This window comes from Pleurodeles waltl, chromosome 12 (genome assembly GCF_031143425.1).
Source record: "Pleurodeles waltl isolate 20211129_DDA chromosome 12, aPleWal1.hap1.20221129, whole genome shotgun sequence".
Classification (NCBI taxonomy): domain Eukaryota; kingdom Metazoa; phylum Chordata; class Amphibia; order Caudata; family Salamandridae; genus Pleurodeles; species Pleurodeles waltl.
In genome coordinates, this window is record NC_090451.1 from 237,450,054 (window position 1) to 237,473,510 (window position 23,457).

Below are 23,457 nucleotides of genomic sequence, written 5' to 3' on the forward strand. Positions count from 1 at the left end.
AAATGAAAGAAAAAAAAAAAACACTCTACTCACTATTTTCAGCTCTGATACTTCTGCCTGTAGTCGTGGTGCCGCCCAGATTAGGGTTGAGACAGCTTCTGCCAAACCAGGATCTAGTTCTCTAAGCAGATGAATAAACAATACTTAATATTAAGAGAAATTAAAAAGTGGAAAGTATTGTTATCAGTAGCTCCGGAAGCACAAATAAACTCCAACTTGAACAACTTAATGTAAAAACCTCCCACGCCTTTCTTGTACTCAGCTGCTTTATTGAATATATACATGTTAGTGTCTGCTGAGAACATTCTACACTACGTCACCCTTTCCACAGATGTATGCATAAGTCGAAAATCTCCAGTTCACCAAGATGTTCTTTATCCCCAATTGAATACCAACTCTGGTATCTGCCCCACCGCTGAATGATATCCCCCTGCATCTATCTAGAATGATTCATTGTTGTGTTGGTGTATGCCCCCCTCATGCACTTCCTGAAATTATTTTTCCTTTTCCCTCCATAATTTCCAAACATTAACTTAGTAACCGGTGGAGAGGAGGTTGTAAAAGCCAACAAATGGGTCCCTACACTGCACAAAATATATGAAACAATAGCAGGGAGGAAAACAAATATGCGTACATTTTGATACCCAAGAAAGTAAACAATGTGTAAACAGCTATGCAACCCGTGCCTGTATCCCCTCTCTTGCTCTTATAGTAAAATTAGCAACATTTGCACATTTCCTTATGTTCTAGATGCCCTTTGTCCTTTCAGTCACTCTTTTTATACATAACTCTCAAACTGGTTGGTTTGATCCTATTTGACAGACATGAGCAAGTTCAAGTTAAAAGGGTCTCACAAAACCAGCAGGTTCTTTAAAATCACAATGATACTTAGCCATTCTGCCAAGGAGACGGATCGGTAAATGTTCCAAGGCATCAAGGGTCTGAGGTATTCAGAAAAAAATTAAAAGGGGGAACACATTTGCAATGGAAGTTTTAAAAGTTGTAAAGATTGTTGTATAAAGTAAGCAAGGCAGGAGGTGAACTGATTTTCTAATCAACAGGAATACGATTAATAGCCATTATTTAAGAAGAGGAGTGCAGGATCATGGAAGACCTGTCAAGTTTACTTAGGTGGATATGAAATGTTGGGGGAAAGAGTTTATAGATCATCAGAAAAAACGCTGGACATGCATTTTATTCTGGTAGCGTTACCAAACGTACATGAATACATCCTCTTGGCTACCGATGACCATTATTTGGTCTGTTGTTGGGGGGGGGGGGGGGGGGGGGGGGGGGGGAGACATCTCTTCCTGGAAGGGCCAGGGGCTTGATAAGGGTATTCTGCACTATAAATACTCCTATCCCTGAAACAAAATTTTTAAGCTCTTACTTCATAGATTGAATCAATCCATATCGAGCCAAAAGCAGGTCACAGTACAGCTCTAATATCTCCATGGCCTCCACTAGGTAGTCTTCTCGGATGATGTGCTCAACGCGTATCCTAGCTCGTTCATCCTTACCACTTGACAGATAATCTGCTATTTCTTTTCTTGCTTTCTGTGCTAACTCAGCTGTAAAAAGAAATAAAAACAGATTGAGATCACTAAAGGAATGAGAAGAGTCCCACTAAAAATACAGGTCAGTGTGAGCAACTGCGTAGAAAGAGCAGAATAGGCATGCCTTACAATAACTGATCCTAAAAACAGACAGAAAACCAGCAGCAGTGACCAATGCAGAGAGTTGACAGAACCTGAGAAACGGCCAACTACAAAAATAGCAAGTTACACTTCCTTAGTACACTGTAATGAATATTCCCAATCACACCTGTTGCATTTATCCTTAGTCAAGAATAATGGTAGAAACAAATCCTCCAAGTTTCAAGCCACTCCATGTCCCATTTTTTCATTAGAGCTGCAGTGATATTGATATAAGGCCTGGTATATTAATTGCTGTTTGCAACCCACTACAAGCAAATTATACAACAAATGGTTTGCAAACAGGGACATAATTTGCAATGTGACTTACGTAGAGGTCCCAATGCAAACTGCTTTTTTAAATTAATATCCCCTTGTGACTGGATGAAAGGAAGTGGTGGTGGCCAGCATGGGTCAGCAGACCGCCATCCCGGAGGTTGCATTTTCAATCAATTCTTTATTAAACAAACAGAAAAAACCATCTTGTGTGAAGCTCTCGATCTATGTTGGATACCAGTGTTAAGGGGAGCCCATACAGATAGTCCAGATGATCCTTATTGGTTTACAGGGGTTAAAAGTAATAATCCCAAATGCTCTCTTTTGGGGTAATATGGGCGAGCAGTTTAGGCTTATCCGAAGGTAGTGCTAAGCATTTGTTGAAGACACAATCAATAAATGAGACAGACACTCAAAACTAATGTTTGGAAAACTATAGTTGTTTTTATATATAACGTTTCAACACCAGATAAGACTTCAAAGAAGGTAAGCACTGTTGCAGCATATTGATTTTTGCAAGTAAGTAACAAGTTAACTCAAATGCGCTTTTCGGTGGTAAAGATTTTCTTTGGATAAAGTACAGTTACTGCACAGGTGTCTTTGCAGTCAGTTCTTGGTTGCCCCCTGTAGGTTGAAGACTGCTAGGGGAGCAAGGTCACTAAAAACACCAGCAGTACAGTTTTACCTGCCCTGGAGTGTCCGAGTGTAGTGGTGCCCGATGGGTTGGGTGCCTTGTTCACTGCACGGTTGGCATGGGAGGGGGGTGGGGGTTTGGAGGGGGCAACCTGGAAAAGGACTGTAAATGGGGGCAAATCTGAGGAGTGGGGTGGTAAAGAGTTAGTCAGCGAGGGTCCTTAAAGCAAGGGAATACTGCTGGTTGTTGTGAACCCAAGCAATGGAGCTAAGGTGCAGCAGGTTTTGATTGCCGGGTGCTCCTGTGCCAAGGCACCAAGGCTTCTTGGATGGACCTGCAGGAAGGGGACAAAACAGGGCAACTGCAACAGTCTGTGTGATGCCCACTGCGTTGCTGACGTCCCTTGACGGTTGGTCTTCGGTTTTGGTGATGGAGTCCGAATTGGACTACAAACAACTGTTGGTTGCTGCAAGGGGTCCGGTGGGTCTTTATGTCTTCTCACTTGGTGGGGAGACGGATCCGACCTACTGGAGCATGGTGACCTCCTCTTGGATGGCTGCTGTGTCGGTGGACCTCGTGGTCAGCAGAAGGGTAAACTGGATGTTGTGGTTGGTGCCTGCAGGTCCAGGGAAGTGGTTCGTCCACTTTGTAATGATATTTCTGTTTTGACCACTGACTCCACGTTGCATTTAGCCTAGCAGCACACCGTCACATTAGTGACCACCGACTTAATTTTTCTTATTGACTTTATTTTAGTATTAGCCACCGCCACGTTAAAAGCTGCAAGTATTTTTCCACGTTATACAATGTGCTCATGTTTTTATTCTGCGTGTTTGTGTGTTCTTTCTCACCAAGGGCTTAAGCTGATAAGAATGTAATAGGAAGGCAGGGAACGGTTTTGTTTTGATAGAGGGCACCTTGGGATCTTGGCCAATTCCCGACGTGTTCTTTTCAAAGCTGACCTAACGTAACCAGCATTTTTTGAATAATAAACTTAATGCAATGGGAGGGAGTTTCTAGAATTCTCCTCTCTTGTTTGTTCAAAGTATAAGAGGCCAAGACCAGATAGACAGGGGAGTGACTCAGATCTTGGACATGCTCAGGACGCTGAGGTTTGTCATCCATCCCATAAGGATAATTGATCTCTCTCTCTCTCCACGATTAATTTTGGAATCTGTCGATCGGATGCTGATTGGGGGGAATGGGGGGAGGAATGAAGCAGATCTGCCCTTGCCTCATGGTGATGCATTTTTTAATTCATCATTTGCTTTGCATTGTAATATAGATACATATATTTGCTGTGTATATTGCAGTGGAGAATCATATGTACATGTTTTAATTTTATTGCTGTGACCATTTTAAATTGTGCATTTTCAGCATGTTAATGAATTATTAAATGTTCTCTTTAGACGAAGAAGCGTATTCCAGAGATTTTTGTCAGTTCATGAGTGTTTCAGCTCGGTCATTAGTGAAGCAAAAACACTCCCAAGGAGACACTGATGGCTTGGTGAAGTGCTGGAGGCCCTTTAAGGTTTTTGAAGGATCACAGTTGCAGGACGAGTCAGGTTGTCGCCATAGTCGGGCCAAGAGCGGGTAGGCAGGGAGGGGTTCACACGAAAAGACCACCAGTAGTCCGCAGTTCTTGCTTCTTCTTGGTCCTTCTTTTTCTTGGGTCAGACAAATCTGTTCTTCTGGTGTCAGGGGCCACCTAAATACTCAATTTAGGGGCGTTTAGGGGACCGTAGAGTAATAGCCAATGGGCTACTTCCCCTTAGACTGAATACACCCCCTATATGATCACTTTCTGTGGGGATTGGGCATAACAGTGCTCCAGAATTCCTAATTCCAACAAAAACAAGGCGGTGGAACCCTTCTTTCATGGAGCACATCAGGCTGCCCACCTTCAGAGTGTGATTAGCCTGGTAGTGCACCACGCTTACATGCATAGCTCATTTCCCACCTGTCCTGGTGCCAGAAGGGGCCTTATGGCTACGGGGGCACAACTCAAAGGTTTGGGGAAAGCCGGGGTCACATATCCGAGACAGCAGGGACTTTGAAGTCAGTGGCCTTGGCATGCAGATGCACTTTACTACACATATCATAACTCTTAAACGGGAGAACAGTTTCTATAAAAAAAAAAAAATGTTTTCCATTTAGGAAGACATTTGTGGGGGTGGGGCTGGGGGTAGTGGTCACCTGAACCACTGCTTTCTCCCTCTGAGGCAACCTGACATGATTGCTAAAGGCGCAGCTGTCCTACAAGCTTGCCCATGTAAATCAACTACTATCCCAACTAGGTACTGGCATTTAGATCAATGGTTTGCGACCACCTAACACACTTTTGAGGGCACAAATTGTGTGGTTTGGTGAACCTCAGGTTTTGGAACCGCATAAATGTATTGTTTACCAGGCTCATATTATGTCCAAGGATTTGATAGCTGAGATATTCAGGGAGATCATGCATGAAATATCAGACGCTCACCTGTGGACGAGAGCAAACAAGTTATCCAGAGCAAGTTGATAAAGAGCGCTGGAGTAAGACTGGGGGCTGTGATACTAGAGGTATACTCAGTGAAATAGAGAGACACTGTACTATCTGCAGTGATAAGAAAAAGGTAGCAATACGGGAGTGTAGACATCTCCTGTTTTCACAGAACTGAACCTGTTTTCAGGCAGGAAAACAATTGCTACTATAGATCAAGCGAGAGCTTGAAAGCGATTGTGGCAAGTGGTCTCACAGCTTCATAGTATAGATACTCTGTGAAAATGAAGTGAAACTGCACACCTTTTCACAGGCCAAGTCAGCTAAGGTCTCATAAAAGAACCTAATGGTGAAGTCTGTCTAATTGCCTCTCCATTGGACAAGTATTCTGTTTTGAGGGCTTGGTTCTGAGGGGGGAATGGGAATTCTGAACTCGAACAAGAAAGATTGGGCTTTAGGAAGAGGTGAAATGCTTTGTCCTCTTACATAGGTTTTCCTTGAAGCTTCTGTCTTCCCTTTTTGTGATTCTTGTGACAGTCTAAGCAACAGCTATGAGGCCCTTCTAGTGTTGATATTATTTTGAAAAGATTATGCAATTTATTTGGATGCTTAGAGCTGGACAGAGCAAGTGTGAACTACTGTTTCATTTGTTACTAAGAATTTAATGATTAAAATAAAAAACACGAGACCTTAAATTCCTTCATTTTCTGAAAAATTGATTGAAGCTTCTCCTCTGAAAGAAGTATGTGTTTTCCAATCTTGTGTCTAGCACAAACAAGAAAGTAAATTGGAGTTGCAACTGGAATCTTACTTGGTTACAAAGTCTCAATGTACCAAAGTCAGTTGTAGACTTCGGATGCTCACTTCTCCTCTGCAACATTTAATAAGTCTGGCATGTTATGGTCAGAATATCAATATGACCAAGTTATGTGAGTGTGGACACATATGCAGTATGACTACTGTTAAGAGATTAGTAAACATCTTACAAGCTGAAAGGAGCTCAGAGGGAAACTCTGCAATGGACTTTGGCCTAAACTGTACCTCAAAATATTTTCGGGCTCTAATTTGATAAGAATTTGGAAGCTGTTGCCATGAGGGTCGAAAGCACACATCCAGTATTTTCTTCATTAAAAGATAATCTGCTGTGCAGGAGTCATTCTACAGTTTCAGAAACTGAGTTGGCGCTATGAAACAATCTCATTTTGAGGCTGACTTTCTTTGTGATAGGGAAACAATGAGACATGAATCTCCACACGGTCTGCCAAAATGGCACTACATCTTTAGCTTTCAGTTTTAACAGAGTACAGATCTTACATAAGCAAATAACATATTATTAGCTCCTTAAACACCTATTCACAAAAGTCACCAATCTAATCTAATAAAATTCCTTACCATTACTGAATTATAAACTCAATTTTGAAACCACTGGGGACCAGTGAAAGACATTAATATGCCATTATTCTCACATCTAGAATTGTAGTGGCATAGTGTTAGTTGGCCCAAATCATCTTCTTTTCAGAATAGGAACTTGGTCCCCTCTCATGGTGAAAACACGTTCCAAGTCAGTACAGGTTGGGTGGGTATTCGATTATTCTTGATGATAAATTGCTATACTGGCAATGAGGAACCATTAGTCAGCTATCAAGATCTCCCTATCAAGAAAGCAGATGGACAATTTAATCCAAGAATAGCAAGAGGCCACAAGAAGGATGACTAGCATTTCTCCTTGCCAAGACACAAATGCAACAACCTTAAACATTTAAGTCTTCTCAAAGAACACCCGGGATCTCTGTTCTTAACATCAGTATACAAAATCACCTGATGTCCTTAGTTTCCATATACTCCTGAATGCTCACCTAAGACATCAAGGGAACCCTCACAATAAGCGTAGGGCTTCCAGCCCACAAATGAGGACTACAATTGCATCAGCACTCTATCATCCTTTTAATTCAGCCTGATTTCCTGGGGACAGTGGTTCCCAAATACCATTGATGGAGGGTTCTGTTGTTTAATCACTGGCATTGCATGGCATCTGGCACTATCAGACTCCAGCTACTTCCTTTGCATGCTTGCCCCTCTAAATAGTTGCTAGGTCATAGTTTATACTTACTTAGCAGGTTGAAAATCAGACACAGTGCAACACTATAATCACATATAACAAAGTCAGTATATTATGCGAGTAACACCTTTAATTCATAGCAATGTCTTAGATTATCTGAAGGAAATGTAGTATAGTAACGATAGGGATTAACACAAAAAAGTAAAGGATTCTAGCCCCTTTTGGGCCTGTGCTTTGCCCCCAAAGACTTTTATAGTGGTTCTTTATTTACCAACTAGCAAAAGCCTTACTTATGAACTGCAGTTAAGGGTATGGAGTCAGTGCAAACGAAAAGACTTTCACAGATTATTGAGGAGACCTAGAAGATATTGCCTATGTGCATATGTTTACTATTGTTGCCCACAAAATTAAGCAAATAGGAGTACAAGGTCAGCCACAGGATGAGTGGGTCAACTCAGTACTTAGGTCTGAAGTTCTCAGGAGCGGGTCGCCCACTCAAAAATACAAAATAAAAATAGGCATGTGAAATTGCATCTACACCCATCCCCAGAGGTAGTCGTTGTCTCTACTGACACAGTGCAAGGGCCATCTACAGATTAAACAAAAAAAATATGATAACTGGAAAACAAAAAAAAGTCTCATCTTCCAAGAAATCTGAAAATATAGTTTTAATGTAGTCAAAGCTGACCTCTTCCTCAGTAACGATAGACAGTGCTGAAAAAGAAGTTAGAACAACTGCTCTTTAAAAAGGCAATGTGTACAACCATAAGTTACAGGGGAAGACAGATCTATGTAGCTTTTCAAGTCCGAAGCAGTTTTCCTCCTTTTACAACACCTGATTTTAGGGTTAGGTTTCCAAACCCAACCCCAAATTCTCAAACATTACATGTCCCACATCAGTTAGCACATGATACTCAGTATAATTTTATACCCTCTTTCCATACTCACTTTTTTTCTTCTCAAGCAGCTTCAGGCGGTTGATTACAAGGCGCAGGTTGACACGAAGGCGCTCAGCCTTAAATCCTGAGCCAAGCATTGTGTAAGTCTCCTAAAAAGAGACACAAAACAGGATGATTAATGTACAATACTTGTAAACATTTACTAATGAATCCTGTAACATGAAGGGGCATTATGCATTGGTTTACAAAACTAGAATGAACAAAAGAATGTCCACCAGACTTAAAAAGCAGAAAACACTTGATAGTAGTCTTGAATGTGCAATTAAGTAATCATTACTTCAACCCACAACTGCATTACATGCAGTCAATAGGTGTATATGTTTTGTTGTGCTTAACATAGACACAGGTCTTTGGGTAGACAAGGTTCCTTGGAAGGTGATATTTTTTACTTAACATGCTAGAGAGAATGTGCCCCTCAAATGTGCAAGAGAGTTCTTCCATCAGTGTGCAATGAGATAAATCAACTGCTGCATCCCAAAGAATGGTGATCAATATGCAACAGAGGAAGCCCGCCATCATGCCACTGAGAAGACCCACAATTAAAACAGTGAACACACCGACTACTATGTCAGAGATCACAGCTACCACTGTGCAAAAAAACAAAGATATTGTGACAGAAAACAAGCCTATCATTGTATCATGTGATTAAATACATCGTCCTATGCCAGATAAGTCTGATTACTGTGCCATGAATACACATACCTTTGTCAGGATGTTGGATTCCCTATGGAAGGGAACATTCTAGTCACTGTACCATGGGATATGGTCAGTGTGCCAGGAATTTAAATTGTTATGACAGAATTATTCACTTCTATGTCTCAATAAGAGTAGAGGTACTTGGTAATTACAATATTCATGTTTACTTGGTAATAAGTTTTTTAATGAAATTCCAATTTGTGAATATAAATTTCCAGGGGCAAAGGGACATGTCTACATGTTCATCTGAAAGGAAATCTTACAGACAAATAAATTAAAATGGCATGAAATGGCCATCCTACTCTACCCCCTAGGAAAAAAGGAAACCTGGCCTACTAAACATCCAAATGTCTCTGATTTGATCTAAATACAAGACCAGAACCCAAAAACATCTGCCCAGCTTGCAATTTTCAACACCCCTAAGGCCACTTAGTAAGCACGCCTCTTTTGGCTACACCTCTTAAATGCCTTACCTCCACTATATTTCATAAGCCTTAAATTACCTTTATTTAAACTTTTGATAAATGCTATACCTGGTTTTTCAGTTGCCTCATTGTGCTTTGGAAGGTACATAAGGAGAGGTTCAATGGAAGAAACATTGGAATGGTTGAATAGGAGTCATGCCGAAGGACAAGCTGGTTGATTGACGGGAATAAGTGTTCAATCTTCAAAGTATTAGTTGGTAAAGTCTTCTGAGAAAGAAATAGTTCTAACCACACCACACATCTCCACAGAATTTGTTAAAGTGCAAATCTGGATGGCTTTGGGTGCCTAATGAACCTGTGCAGAGTTGGCAGTGCTGTTCATGTGGAAGTTGGGTCACTAATATGAGAGGATGATCATAAGGGCTGCCTAGGAAACGAGCTCTGGCGGCCACCTTACCTAATCCCCCATCCAACCGCTTCATTATCCACCCTGCAGCCAGACACAACATTCCCCTATGTCGGTTGTCTCTGGGGATCCAAAGTGATGATTGCATGCCACCAGACGACATTCGGTGGCAGCGCAGTGTTGTGATGCCTACCGCATTCACCAGAAGCTGGGGCCTCACCTGAGTGATTTGGGCTGGCACACCGATCTCCTGCTCCGAGGCAGAGTGCTGTTCGGCCCCGCCACCCAGCAAGAGTCATTATCTGCGGACACCCCCTCACCCAACAGCAACTCTGGCATGGGCAGCAGCACCTCTGTGCCACCGGGAGGCGCCCCTTGCCTGAACGTGACCACTTTGGATGGCCCATCGTGGCCTACCTGAGCACTGGCTCAATTCCCAGTGAGGCCTGAAGCAGCATCGCCGCCACTCCTTTAAGCTAAGTCATGGGCAAGGCGTGCCCTGCGGTGGGTGGGGCTGTGTGCACGCGAACAAGTTTGAAGACCTGGCAGTTCACAACAGGGCCCAGGAGACACGCAGGGCTTCCCTACCTGGGCCTCCAACTTTAAATGAGGGACTTCACTACAGCCGATCTATGGCCATAAGCGGTCTTTCCATATTTCATTGTTACCAGCTGTTAAGTGATTTCAGCCGCCTTGGAAACTCTGCAATCCTTCCAAAGCCTTCACAACTTAACCAGGGCCCGCCATAGGGACATATGCCCGCTCCAACTTTCCCCTTCCTGCTGGAAAACTCTCAACCGATTACTGGCACTATAGAGGAATCCTGAGGCAGAAGACGCTACCTCTCCCACAAACGACCGTCTAAAGTTACCTGAAAAACCCAAAGCAGGGCCACACACTGACTACTTCCTCTCTGCGTACTCACTTTCAGCACAGGACATTTTTACCACTAGCGACTCACCAAAGAGACCCTCGTTAAATGCCAGTCTTCAGGAGTGCACCATTCTACCATCCCACTTTTGACACAAACAACTGAACTACTCAAAAAGCAGCCATGACGGGAAGTAAAAGTGTGAAAGGAGGGCACCAGACAAAATTATACAGGTTCACCCAGCCCAAAGACAGTATGGGGACCCCTGCAGCAAACAAACTGCACTCTGACTAACCCAGCTCCCCAGACAACTACAATCTTACACTAAAGGACATACTCTCAGCCATACAAAATGTCTCTGGCTCTCTCTAAATGAAAATCGACATGGTCTTGATGGAAGTAATGCTCATGAGACTAGATATCCATAATTTGGGGGATAGAGAGAAGGAAACAGAAACAACCTTGATGACACTAAAGGAGGAATCTGCCACTCTCAAGGAGAAAGTTAGAGTGCTCAAAAGCACCACTGAAGCACTTGAGGAGAAACTCGACGATCTAGAGGAGTGCTCATGAAGAAACAATAGCCACATTACTGGCATTCTGGGAAAAAAGAGGGACTGGCTGTTGATCTCTTTTTAGAAGACCTGATCCTAAAACAGCTACAACCATGTGGACTCTCCAATTATATTTCTGTGGAAAGGGCTCACCGCATACCAGGCACCCCACCTAAACCCGGGGCCTCACCCCAGCCCATAATAGCACAAATGGTCAACTTTCTGGACTGCAATGTTATTCTTCAAACAGCTCATATCACTCCACCGCTCCACATTGGGAATGCAACTGTCACTTTCTTCCCTGACTTCACTCTGTGTGTACAAAGGCTAGGACACAGTTTCCTTGAGGTCAAGAAATTCCTCAAAGAAAGGGGCTTCAAATATTCTATGCTGTTTCCATCCCAACTTCGAGCAGTGGCCAATAGCAAAACACACTTCTTTTCCATTCCTGAAGTGGTCTGGGTCTGGTTGGAAGGATGGCAGAAAGTTGGCGAGATGAAACATTGTGGTCGATTTAAAAAATCCTGAGGAGAAGGCACCGGATCACAGCAGGACTCCAGAAAATCGAGCACAAGACAACAAAACATGTTCAAGACCTGATGATCATCTTCCCCACCAGGAACGAATCCAGACAACGCAGAAAGACTGGTTTGAACCTGCAGATTGAAAACACAAGTATGGTGCAGATCCAAGGGCGCACCATCCTGAAAAATGCCAGACTACCCCCATTTACTGCCTTGCCTATGATGTCACAGAGACATTGTGGCAGCAGATCTTTGACAATTAACTTGGTAATACCATTCTTGTTTGGGGATTAGATTGGAGCCCTCGGGCACCGTCATGCTTCCCTATAAGTTTAATGTTTTGTTTGGGCAACAGGTGCTCTGCACAGTTGGGGTGGTGGGAAGTTTTAAGTCTGCATTGCAGTTATGCAGGGTGGGGGGAATTTGTTACATAGGGAATGTTATTTGTGTTATACTGCAGTTCATACCAAGGAGGGTACACTCTGCTTCGTGCAAACACACAGGCATACTGTTCCTATGCCACAGTAGAGTGGGCTCCTTCCACAGGCAGCCACATACCATCCCCTCCCTGTACAGCACAGACAGACTGCATTTCCCTATGCCTGCCCAAGTAAACGCAGCTACGCTACACATTCTCACCTGGAATGTTAATAGTCTAGGAGACAGACTCAAGCGAGGTATAATTCCTCAATACAAAAAAAAACACACTCCCCAGACGTGGTCCTCCTGCAGGAGACCTACCTCCTGGGCAACTCATGTCTCGCTCTCGATTGATGGGTTTACAAAATGATTGAACACGCAGGGTATACCACCACCTCCAGGGGGGTGGGTATCATAGTGAGAAAATCTCTCCCACTGTCCGTCCAGCAGGTAGAACCAGACAAGAAGGGACAATATGTAGCTCTCTCAGAGTGCTGGGAGGGAGCACTCATCAATACACTCTCCACATATATTCCACCTCGACTACATGACTACACACTCCCGGCTTTGACCACCCTGCCGCACAAACTCCCATTAGGAGACCTGATAATTGTGGGAGACTTTAGCGTGACATTAAACTACAACAGACTGCCACCCCACAAAAACATCAACCCTACTGGCAGGCCATTTGCCGACTTCCTCTAAGCCCATGGGCTAAAGGATGTGTAGCGTACTCTCAATCTGACTTCACACTATTATGCATTCCACTCTAGTGTACACGGTAGTCTCTCCTGCAACGACTACTTCATTGGGTGAGAAACAATGCAGTGAATACATTACCTTGAACCCTTGGTACCTTAAGATGTCAAATTTCCGGGAGGCCACGGTGGAGGCTATGGAACGGTATAGGAAGCCTACAAGGCAGGTATCAAAGGGGTGGGTTTTTTCCTGATAGTGGGGCAAAAGACAGAAAAAAGGGGCAGACTAGAGACACTCGAGTGGCAAAAACAGACACTAGAGACCACCATACTAGAGCAGAAAGACTCCGATCTAGCCCTTAAACAGTGAGAATACCATGATATAGCGCAAGAAGAACCCAAAGCTCCCTACAGAGCAGTACAACATTGCCTTTATGAAATGGGAGACACAAATGGGAAACTCTTGGCCTGTCTGGACAGGAGGAAAGTTGCAGATAGATGGGTGAAAGTCATCCAAACAGAATTTGAGGATTCAGTCAGTGACAGAGCAGAAATAGCAGAGGCCTTCACACAGTATTATACTAGACTCAACTCCCCAGGTGTCACCACTACTGAAGAAGAACCTGCAGCCCTACTGGCAGATGTCTTCTTCCCAAACCTACCCATAGATGACAGGAAATCTCTGGAGTGGGAGATTTCAGAGGAGGAGATAGTGGGATCAATCAGGGACTTGAAATCGGGCAAAGCACACTAGGCACCAATGGGATCCCAGTAGAGTTGTATAAGCTAACAGTCATAAGACTAGCCCCCACCTGAAAAAGATGTACGTGTGTACTGCCATTTGATAAAGTTTGTTTTGACCAATGACTTTGTGTTTCACCACTGCGCATATTAGTTGCTCAATGTTCACCAGTAGCACATGGTATGTTTTGTTCAGTTGAGCCGCCTATGGGCTTTGACATGGCATTAGCCATTACTTTCTGTATTCAATTTAGCTGCCTATTGACTTTGACATGCTATTAGATATTCTGCCTATTGGCTTTGACATGATATCATATATTACATTTTGTATTCAGCTCCGCTGCCTATTGGCTTTGACATGATATTAGACATTGCATTTTGTATTCAGCTTAACTGCCTATTGGCTTTGACATGATATTCAGCTCCGCTGCCTATTGGCTTTGACATGATATTATACATTGCATGTTGTATTCAGCTCAGCTGCCTATGGGCTTTGACATGATTTAAGATATTGCATTTTGTATTCAGCTTAGATGCTTATTGGCTTTGACATGACACTAGACATTGCATTTGATATCTAGGTTAGCTGCCTATTGCCTTTAACGTGGAGTTAGACATTGCAGTTGAGAATCCAAGCTGTATTTTTCCAAGCTGTGTTTTTGCACAAGAGAACCAAGATGTTTTTCTCACAGTAGACTAGACATGATAAGAGAGAGTACATGGGTGTTGTTCTCTCTGCTTGAGCTTGGGAACAGGAGTAGTCTTGGAGACCTGGCCAGTCTCCAAAAGGCTTGCTCAGTTTCCCAGGTCTGAGAGGAGGGGGCACACCTTTGTAACGAATGTAACAGGCTGCAGAGAGTCAGATTTGAATCTGCCGGACCTCGTGCTGGAGCTTGGCGCAGGCTGCCAGCAATCCCGTGTGGGTAGATGAATCTCTCTTTCTCGCGGCTGACAGGGGTCATCAGCTTGCAGACCTTAGAAAGATGAAGCTGTAGATAGTTCCCACACGGTGAAGTATTTGTTTTGCTTTGCATTCAATATCTTATAAATATAACCTGCTGTGTATATTGCAAACTGATATATTTTGTTTGATTAACGCAGACTTGAAAGCTACTAATTCGTCATACATAAAATATTGTGGTTGGGGAAGAATTAACAACAATAAAAGTCTTCTTTGACCTCAGAAGTGCATTTCTGTTGTGTTATGTTAGTGCTTAGAAACTAGATAAGAGGAAAGCACTACAATTGGTACCAGGAGTCGTGGGGTCGGTCATTAAGAGGTGATTAAGAGGGTGTTGACGAGTTGGTAGATTTCTAAGTGCACACTTTAAAAGTGTAATTGTTTTTTTTGTTGTTTGGAGAATTACAGAAATTGTTTTCTGTTTGGAGAATCACAGTAGCACGGCAGACCATGTCTGAGAATACATGTGTTGATGAACTGCCTGATGGTGCTAAGAAAAACTGTGAATTGTTTTCTGTTTGGGGAATTACAGAAGAAAATGCATGTGTAGCTAAAATGCCTGATAATGCTTGTACATATGTAGAAAACGTGTGTTTTGGAAGTAATGATGACAGAAAGGTCTGGATACCTTTATCTGCTTACAGAGAAATGCAGGAAGTTGGAACATGAAAATAGGAATTTACGTGAGCAAATTAGCCCGACTGAAAGTTATAAAAGGGCTGTTTTTGAAGAATCTTTCTTGTCCCATTCCAGTAATGAGGGGGTTAAGACAGCTCCGAGCTGCACTGAGTTTTCGTGTGAGCCAGGGTTTTTGGCAGACAAAATGCATTCCTTAACTGATAACATGGACGAGAGAGACCAGAATGTGATTTACGAGTTACCGTTGCAAAATGCACAAGTAAAACGAAAGATTTTAGAGAAAGAGCCGACTTTCATTAGCTTGTTTGATTTTTGGAAAAAGAATAGCCCTCATTTGAGTGAAATCCTAACACTTTTGTATATGGTCACTGTGAAAAATTATATGCAGCTGCGCGCTTGTGATTTGGCAAATGAAATAATGCAGACTTTAGGTTTCTGCGCAGTGCAAGAAGGAAATACTTATGTACATGTAAATCAAGAACAAGGAAAGAAAATAGTGCCCCTAGCTAGAATCATACAATGGATCTGGTACTTGCAAGACAGGGCTAGAGTACCACAGGTAAAAGAATTACCGGTGAAATTGTGTGCACCATTTGAATTCGTGTCTACTGAAGATAAAAAGCATGTTTGTTTTACTAATGATTCATTGACTGAAATGTTGTTTTCTGGCACCGTAGAAGGAACAGCGTTGTATAATGTGTGTCAGATTTTAAAGCAAGAGCTACGTGAGATGTGTCATTTTTACGCTGATTTTTGGTCCATTGCTAATGTTTTAGCACCTAACTGGTTCAATTACCTTGCAGATGTTAATGAGAAAAATTCAGAGAGAGAAGTGTTCACCCAGAATTCTGCCTTAGTGGGGATGGCTAAGTGGGTGCCCCAGAAATGTGAACAGCTGAGAGAAAAAGCCACTTACAGGTGGGCAGAGATGCACATTTCCCTAGATTTGATAAAAACTGTGCATATACGCACAAAAGCAATTTGTCATGCAAGCAGTCACAGAGCAGTTGGGGAGAGGAAAGTTACCAGAACAGAAATGGCAAATTGATCAGGTTTTAGGGAGAGTGATTGCTGCAAATTACCAAGGAAAAATCGAAATTATGCTGATACCTAGAAAAGAATCTGATTTATTCATACAAATTGGAGACAGAATGGCCCAAATTGGCAAAAGTGCAGTGAATGGAGGTTTGGTAAAGAAGGAGTCTGCCCCAGCCCTTCTGACAGTGCAAGAAAAGGGAAGCTGTGGTGCAGCAGATAAAAACCTCAGTGCTGATGTGTGGGCTGAAGCCCCAAGTGATCCTCCAAAACCTGCAGAAAATATAACAAAGGGCCCCAAAAACGTCCTCCTGATAATAAAACAGGGAAAGAAAGAGAAAGGGTGCAGTTTAAATGAAAAATGTTATTTGCAAGAAAAGTCATACTTGTTTCTTTTGCAGATCCTACCACGTTTCGCCACTGTCCCCGAGTGTGCTGTGTGGTCCCCCTTCCGGTGTGTGCGTGTGGGGTCGGGGAAGGGACCGAACCCCCAACCTGAACCTGGCTGAGTAAAGTGCCAGCACCATGGATCCATTTTGCGCAAACTGCGCCTTCAGTTCAAGTTCAACTTGTTTGATTGCATTCTGTGTTTTTTTTTTTTTCCCTCTCGTATGGAACTCTGACTTTTGCTTATCTTCCAGCAAACCTTTCAGGTGGACCGTGCACCTTTACATGAGCAGAACTCATGCCACATCAAATTGCTAACACTGTTGAATTAGAGACTCACTCAGAGTATAAAAATTGCCCAGTCTTTTCTGTATAGATGTATCTGATGTGAAAGGTTATGAAATCAATGTGTTAATTCACTTCTATTGCTTTACAGGGATTGCTTTGATCATTCAAATATAATGTTTTTTTTTTTGTGCTGATGTTTTTTGTTTTTGTTTGAAACAAGAGATATGTGAAACAAAAATTCATTGGTCAAAGGGCGGAATGTACTGCCATTTGATAAAGTTTGTTTTGACCAATGACTTTGTGTTTCACCACTGCGCATATTAGTTGCTCAATGTTCACCAGTAGCACATGGTATGTTTTGTTCAGTTGAGCCACCTATGGGCTTTGACATGGCATTAGCCATTACTTTCTGTATTCAATTTAGCTGCCTATTGACTTTGACATGCTATTAGATATTCTGCCTATTGGCTTTGACATGATATCATATATTACATTTTGTATTCAGCTCCGCTGCCTATTGGCTTTGACATGATATTAGACATTGCATTTTGTATTCAGCTTAACTGCCTATTGGCTTTGACATGATATTCAGCTCCGCTGCCTATTGGCTTTGACATGATATTATACATTGCATGTTGTATTCAGCTCAGCTGCCTATGGGCTTTGACATGATATAAGACATTTCATTTTGTATTCAGCTTAGATGCTTATTGGCTTTGACATGACACTAGACATTGCATTTGATATCTAGGTTAGCTGCCTATTGCCTTTAACGTGGAGTTAGACATTGCAGTTGAGAATCCAAGCTGTATTTTTCCAAGCTGTGTTTTTGCACAAGAGAACCAAGATGTTTTTCTCACAGTAGACTAGACATGATAAGAGAGAGTACATGGGTGTTGTTCTCTCTGCTTGAGCTTGGGAACAGGAGTAGTCTTGGAGACCTGGCCAGTCTCCAAAAGGCTTGCTCAGTTTCCCAGGTCTGAGAGGAGGGGGCACACCTTTGTAACGAATGTAACAGGCTGCAGAGAGTCAGATTCGAATCTGCCGGACCTCGTGCTGGAGCTTGGCGCAGGCTGCCAGCAATCCCGTGTGGGTAGATGAATCTCTCTTTCTCGCGGCTGACAGGGGTCATCAGCTTGCAGACCTTAGAAAGATGAAGCTGTAGATAGTTCCCACACGGTGAAGTATTTGTTTTGCATTCAATATCTTATAAATATAACCTGCTGTGTATATTGCAAACTGATATATTTTGTTTGATTAACGCGGACTTGAAAGCTACTAATTCGTCATACATAAAATATTGTGGTTGGGGAAGAATTAACAACAATAAAAGTCTTCTTTGACCTCAGAAGTGCATTTCTGTTGTGTTATGTTAGTGCTTAGAAACTAGATAAGAGGAAAGCACTACAACGTGGAAAGCCAAAAACAAAGGGTACTCACACTAGACCAACGCCTATCCTCAACAGTGATCATTCACAAAGATTAAAAGCCTAAATGTGACTGTAGTTCCTATCGACCCACTTCTCTCCTCAGTGTTGAAGAGAAAATACTAGCAAAGATATCTGCCTCCTGACTTGGCCCAATAATCCACAAACTAATCCACCCAGACCAATATGGCTTCATGCCAGACCGTAACACAGTGCTCAACCTTTGCAGACTACACAGTGTCCTCGGCCACACTGACACGATTCAGGAAGAAGCAATAGTTCTATCACCCGATGCCCATATGGCTTACGACACTGTAGAGTGGCCATATCTATTTGCGGTATTGGAGAGAATGGGTTTTGGTCCTCAATTCATAGCTTGGGTGCACCTCCTCTACACATCTTTACTGGCCTAAGTAGTGGTGAATGGTACAAGATCCCGACCGATCACCCTTTGACGTGGCACTAGACAGGGGTGTCCACTATTCTTTCTCCTTTTTGCCCTGGAGCCTCTGGCAGCTTCGGTGAGACTGGATCCCCTGATCCAGGGTCTCCGTTGGACTGCACAGTGGGAGAACAGAATATCACTCTGCTCTGACCATATCCTACTATACACAGCAGATCCCCCCTCTGGTATCCTTGACTGAATAATGCATTTAGTGACCAAATTTAGACAGTATTCTGGATACACAATAAACTGGGCAAAATCCACCATCTATGTTCTCAGAGGGAAGGAGCCCAGACTGCCTCTTGACTGTGAAGCACAAATAGTGACTGATGGCTTCATAACCACTGACAACACACTTCTATTGCTGCAACTTGCTCCCCCTTTTGTCCCAGTTAAACAAAATGTTCAGCACTGGAGAACTCTCCCATTGTCACGATTGGGGAGAGCCACTCTTTTCAAAGGTGTCCTGCAGAATATATTCTACCTCGCCCCCCCTCCCAAGCTACTACTACCCTATAGACAGCAAGCTTAGGACTATTATGGGGGGGGGGGGGGTTAGCGACAATAGCACTGACCAAACTGACTAAAGAATAGTACGATGGTGGGGAATGCCCTTCCAGACATCCATAAACACCACTGGGCATCACAACTTACTACCATAAATTACTGGATACATACTCCCCAGGATGAACCCGCTTACTACATGGATAGATGTCAAAGGCAACAGGTAAACTACTTGAGAGCTATCTATGGGTCCCTGTAGGAAAGTGCCTCTTTTGACATGGTCACCCCCCCCACACACACTTCTTTCCTGGTTTCTGGTACAAATTCAAATGAAAGTGCCCCGGGTCCCTGCTAAACAGGTCCCTAGTGCCAGATCGCTTTCCCTAAAACTGCATAGTTGTTTTTCCCCAACTGGAAAACCTTTAGTTGCCACTGTAAGTCCTGAGTAAATGGTCCCCCTGGTACCTGGACATGGGGTACCAAAGCAAGTTCCCTGAAGGCTGCAGTCACTTAATGTGCCACCCTCAGGCAGTCCCTCACTAAGTGCACACAGTACTGCTTTTGTGGGCTGTGTGTCTTGGTGCAGACCAAAATGAAAACACAATATGGCACACAGCCTGGGTGCCCTGCCCCCTTTGCACTGCATGCAATATATGCAAGTCACCCTTGTAGCAGGCCTTCCAGCCCTAAAGGCATGGTGCATTATATTACATGTGAGGACATACCTGCATGAGCTGATATGCGCCTTCTATGTCTTTGTCAATTCTCAGACATAGTAAGTGAACAGTGAAGCCATTTTTAAGTACATGTGCTGGACAATGGTCATTATGGGTTCCCCAGCTACATGATGGCTTCACTGACAATAGGGATTTTTGGTATCAAACATTTCGTATTAATGAACCCTCACTGAATCCAGTGATGGATTTATTAACTCACTTGGAGGGCACTCCTATTGTAGGCACTGACTAGTCAAAACCAGTACAGCCACCTTAAGACAGAGTTCTGGTCCTCTAAAGTGAGAAAGAGTGCTCTTGAGGGCTCAGACCAAAGGCCTGCACTGGGCAGAGGTGTGACCTCTTCTCCCAGGCAGGATGGACATTCCAGAGTGGGGAGCTTCAAAGGCCTGCTACCTTTAAAATGCAACCCAGACCTCTTCAAATGGTGGAGGACGCCAAACCCCAGTTCCTGACCCCACTTTTGGCAGCAGGACTGGAAGGTAAACTAGGAGGAGTGCCCACTTCATGCCAGCTCCACCTCTAGGGTGGATGAGCTGACGTGGACACTACTTTTTAAATTCCGCCATCTTGCATGGAAGGAATTAGGCCAATAGGGTTAGGGTTTTGCCCACTTCCCAAAGCAAGTGGTCATAGGAAAGGTGCTGTCGCCCTCAAGGTGAGTAGCCCATTGGCTACCACCTGGCACTCCCTGTAACACCCATAAATACAGTATTTAGGGGGCAACCCTGACAATCAGATTCCTGTCAACCTAAGAAGAGCCAGACACCACGAAGTCGCACCAGCAGAAAAGATTGAAGACATCCACTGACTTGGCTCCAGGCCTACCGGTCTGTCTCCAGCCTTCAAAAAACCTGCACAAGATGACAACTTGTCCTGCAGCCCAGCGACCTCCACAGGTCTGCCTGCCTTCAACAGAAAAGAAGAACTTCCGTGAACAGAGGACCTGTCCAAAAGAAACCACCTCTAAAAAGAAGAAGGAACTGCGAAACTGCCGCCTGGAACCACCTCTGCACCTCAGCACCTGACTCCCCTGGCCCGAGCTTAAGTGGACAACCAGTCCAGTGAAGATTCCCCAGCACTACTGACCAAGAGTCCACTGTGGGCTGACCCCTGTCGGACTCCACAGAAATGCCTGCAGCCTAATCCTGAGGACTGCCCCGACCGCGACTGGCCTTGGGAAGCTGGACAGCTGATGTCCCTGCAACCCCTGGAATCTCAGATTACCTGGTCAGCTGTGGGTTGACCTCTCCCAGCCTTGTGGCCAGAGCCTGCATTCTGTTTCTGAAAATCATCTCCTCCATTAATAACACTGGCCACCCAGAGCTGTGTTGGCACTCTGCACCTGGACACCCCTGTGCTACTGAGGGTGTAAGTCTGGTGCTGCCTTGTACTTACCTCAACTCAAAGAGATCAACCCTTGACCCCGCTTTACTCACCTGTAAGCAGCGCTTCAGCGAATACCCCCTTCTCCATTGGACAGCACTGGGCACCTGACTCTCTGTTGGCATTCTGCACCCGGCTGCCCCTATGCCACTGAGAGTGTGAGTTTGGTGCTGCCCTGTGCCCCCCCCCCCCACCCCTTGTGCTTGCCTCAACCCCCGGAGACCAACCTCTGACACTGCTTGTACTTACCTGGGAGCAGCGCATCTTCATCCCCCTCCCAGTCTCCATTGATTAAAATTTGGCACTTACTCCGACCTCTGCACCCAGCTGCTCCTGTGCTGCTGCGGGTGCACTCTAGGAACCAATCTGAACCGTGCCGGGTGCTAGTCTAAAACCCTGAAGACTGGAACTGTAAGTCCTGTACTTACCTGTGAAACTACATTCTTGTTTATCTCCCGTAAGTTAACACTGAAGACTCTAAAAATTGCACTGAATCGATTTTTGAAACAGCAAAGTATTTTTAATATAAAAACTGCTTACCTTATAACAAAGTTCTTTGGTTCAACGCATATATAAAAGCAAATGTTATTTTTCTAAATCAGTTTTTGTAGGAGGCTGGCCTGGCTTGTAGTGGGTACCTAGTGGCACTTACACCTTGTGCCAGGTCCAGTTATCCCTTATTAGTAGAATAGAGGTGTTTCTAGCAGCTTAGGCTGTTAGAGGTAGCTATGGCAAAGCAGCTTAGGGTGAACTAGGAGACATGCAAAGCTCCTACGATACCACTTATATCATATAGCACAATATCATAAGAAAACACAATACTCAAGAGTTATAAAAAATAAAGGTACTTTATTTTAGTGACAATATGCCAAAAGTATCTCAGAGGATACCCTCACTTAGGAGGTAAGTAATATACACAAATTATATGTACACAAACCCAAGACAGGTAGGTAACAGTAAGAAAAGTAGTGCAAACAATGTAGAATCACAATTGGATGCAATAGGTAGACATTGGTCTAGGGGCAACACAAACCATATACTCCAAAAGAGGAATGCGAATCACGAATGGACCCCAGACCTATGGGAGGTAGTAGAGGGTCGCTGGGACTGTGAGAAAACAGCAAGAGTGTCCAAAATATCCCACCCCAAGACCCTGAAAAGTAGGATTAAAGTTACCCTACTACCCCAGAAAGACAGTATAGTTGAGATAGCGGATTCTGCAATAACCACAAGCACCAGCAAAACACTGAAGACGGATTCCTGGACCTGAGGACCTGTAAAGGAAAGGGACCAAGTCCAAGAGTCACAAAAGTGTCCAAGGGGGGGCGGCAGGAGCCCACCAAACCCCAGATAAAGGTGCAAAAGGGCTGCCTCCAGTTGGAAGAAGCCGAAGATTCTGCAACAACGTAAAGGGCTAGGAACTTCTCCTTTGGGTGGAATATGTCCCACGGCGTGCTGGAGGTTGCAGAGGTGTTACCGCAAAAATACCGCAAAAAAGCCTTGCTAGCTGCAAGAGTCGCGGTTGATGATTTTGGGTGCTGCTGGGGACCAGGATGTCGCCCCTTGGAGGAGGAGACTGAGGTGGCACTCAGCAACGCAGAGAGCTCCCGCAGAAGCCGGCAGCACCCGCAGAAGTATCGGAACGGGCACTTAGAATATCTGAGGACAGCGGTCGACACAGAGTCACAAAGGAGGGTCCCACGACATCGGAGTCCAACTCAGCGAGTTGGGCAATGCAGGACGGAGTGCTGGGGACCCAGGCTAGGCTGTGCACAAAGGAAGTCCTCGAAAAGTGCACAGAAGCCAGAGCAGCTGCAGAACACGCAGTACACAGGATTACTGTCTGGCGTGGGGAGGCAAGGACTTACCTCAACCCAATTTGGACAGAAGGGCCACTGGACTGTGGGAGACACTTGGACCCAGCTCCTGAGTTCCAGGGACCACGCTCGTCAGGATGAGAGAGGACCCAGAGGACCGGTGATGCCTGTGTTGGCAGGTGGAAGATTCCGTCGACCCACAGGAGATTTCTTCTTGGCTTCCAGTGCAGGGTGAAGGCAGACAGCCCTCAGAGCATGCACCACCAGGAAACAGTAGAGAAAGCCGGCAGGATGAGGCGCTACAATGTTGCTGGTAGTCATCTTGCTACTTTGTTGCAGTTTTGCAGGCGTCCTGGAGCAGTCAGCAGTCAATCCTTGGCAGAAGTCGAAGAGGG

The 23,457-nt window shown here is 44.2% G+C and overlaps 1 protein-coding gene across 1 annotated transcript in view; it reads right to left on the minus strand.

The window, feature by feature from the left end:
* The window catches only part of IST1 (IST1 factor associated with ESCRT-III), a 138,359-nt gene that overhangs the window by 106,719 nt on the left and 8,183 nt on the right, over positions 1 to 23,457 (minus strand). The window contains exons 2-4 of the mRNA XM_069216798.1: positions 8,094 to 8,193; positions 1,391 to 1,571; positions 34 to 121 (exon numbers count right to left, since the gene is read on the minus strand). Coding sequence (XP_069072899.1) covers positions 34 to 121; positions 1,391 to 1,571; positions 8,094 to 8,181 — 357 coding nt within the window. The 5' untranslated portion in view covers positions 8,182 to 8,193. The remainder of the gene's footprint in view (positions 1 to 33; positions 122 to 1,390; positions 1,572 to 8,093; positions 8,194 to 23,457) is intronic.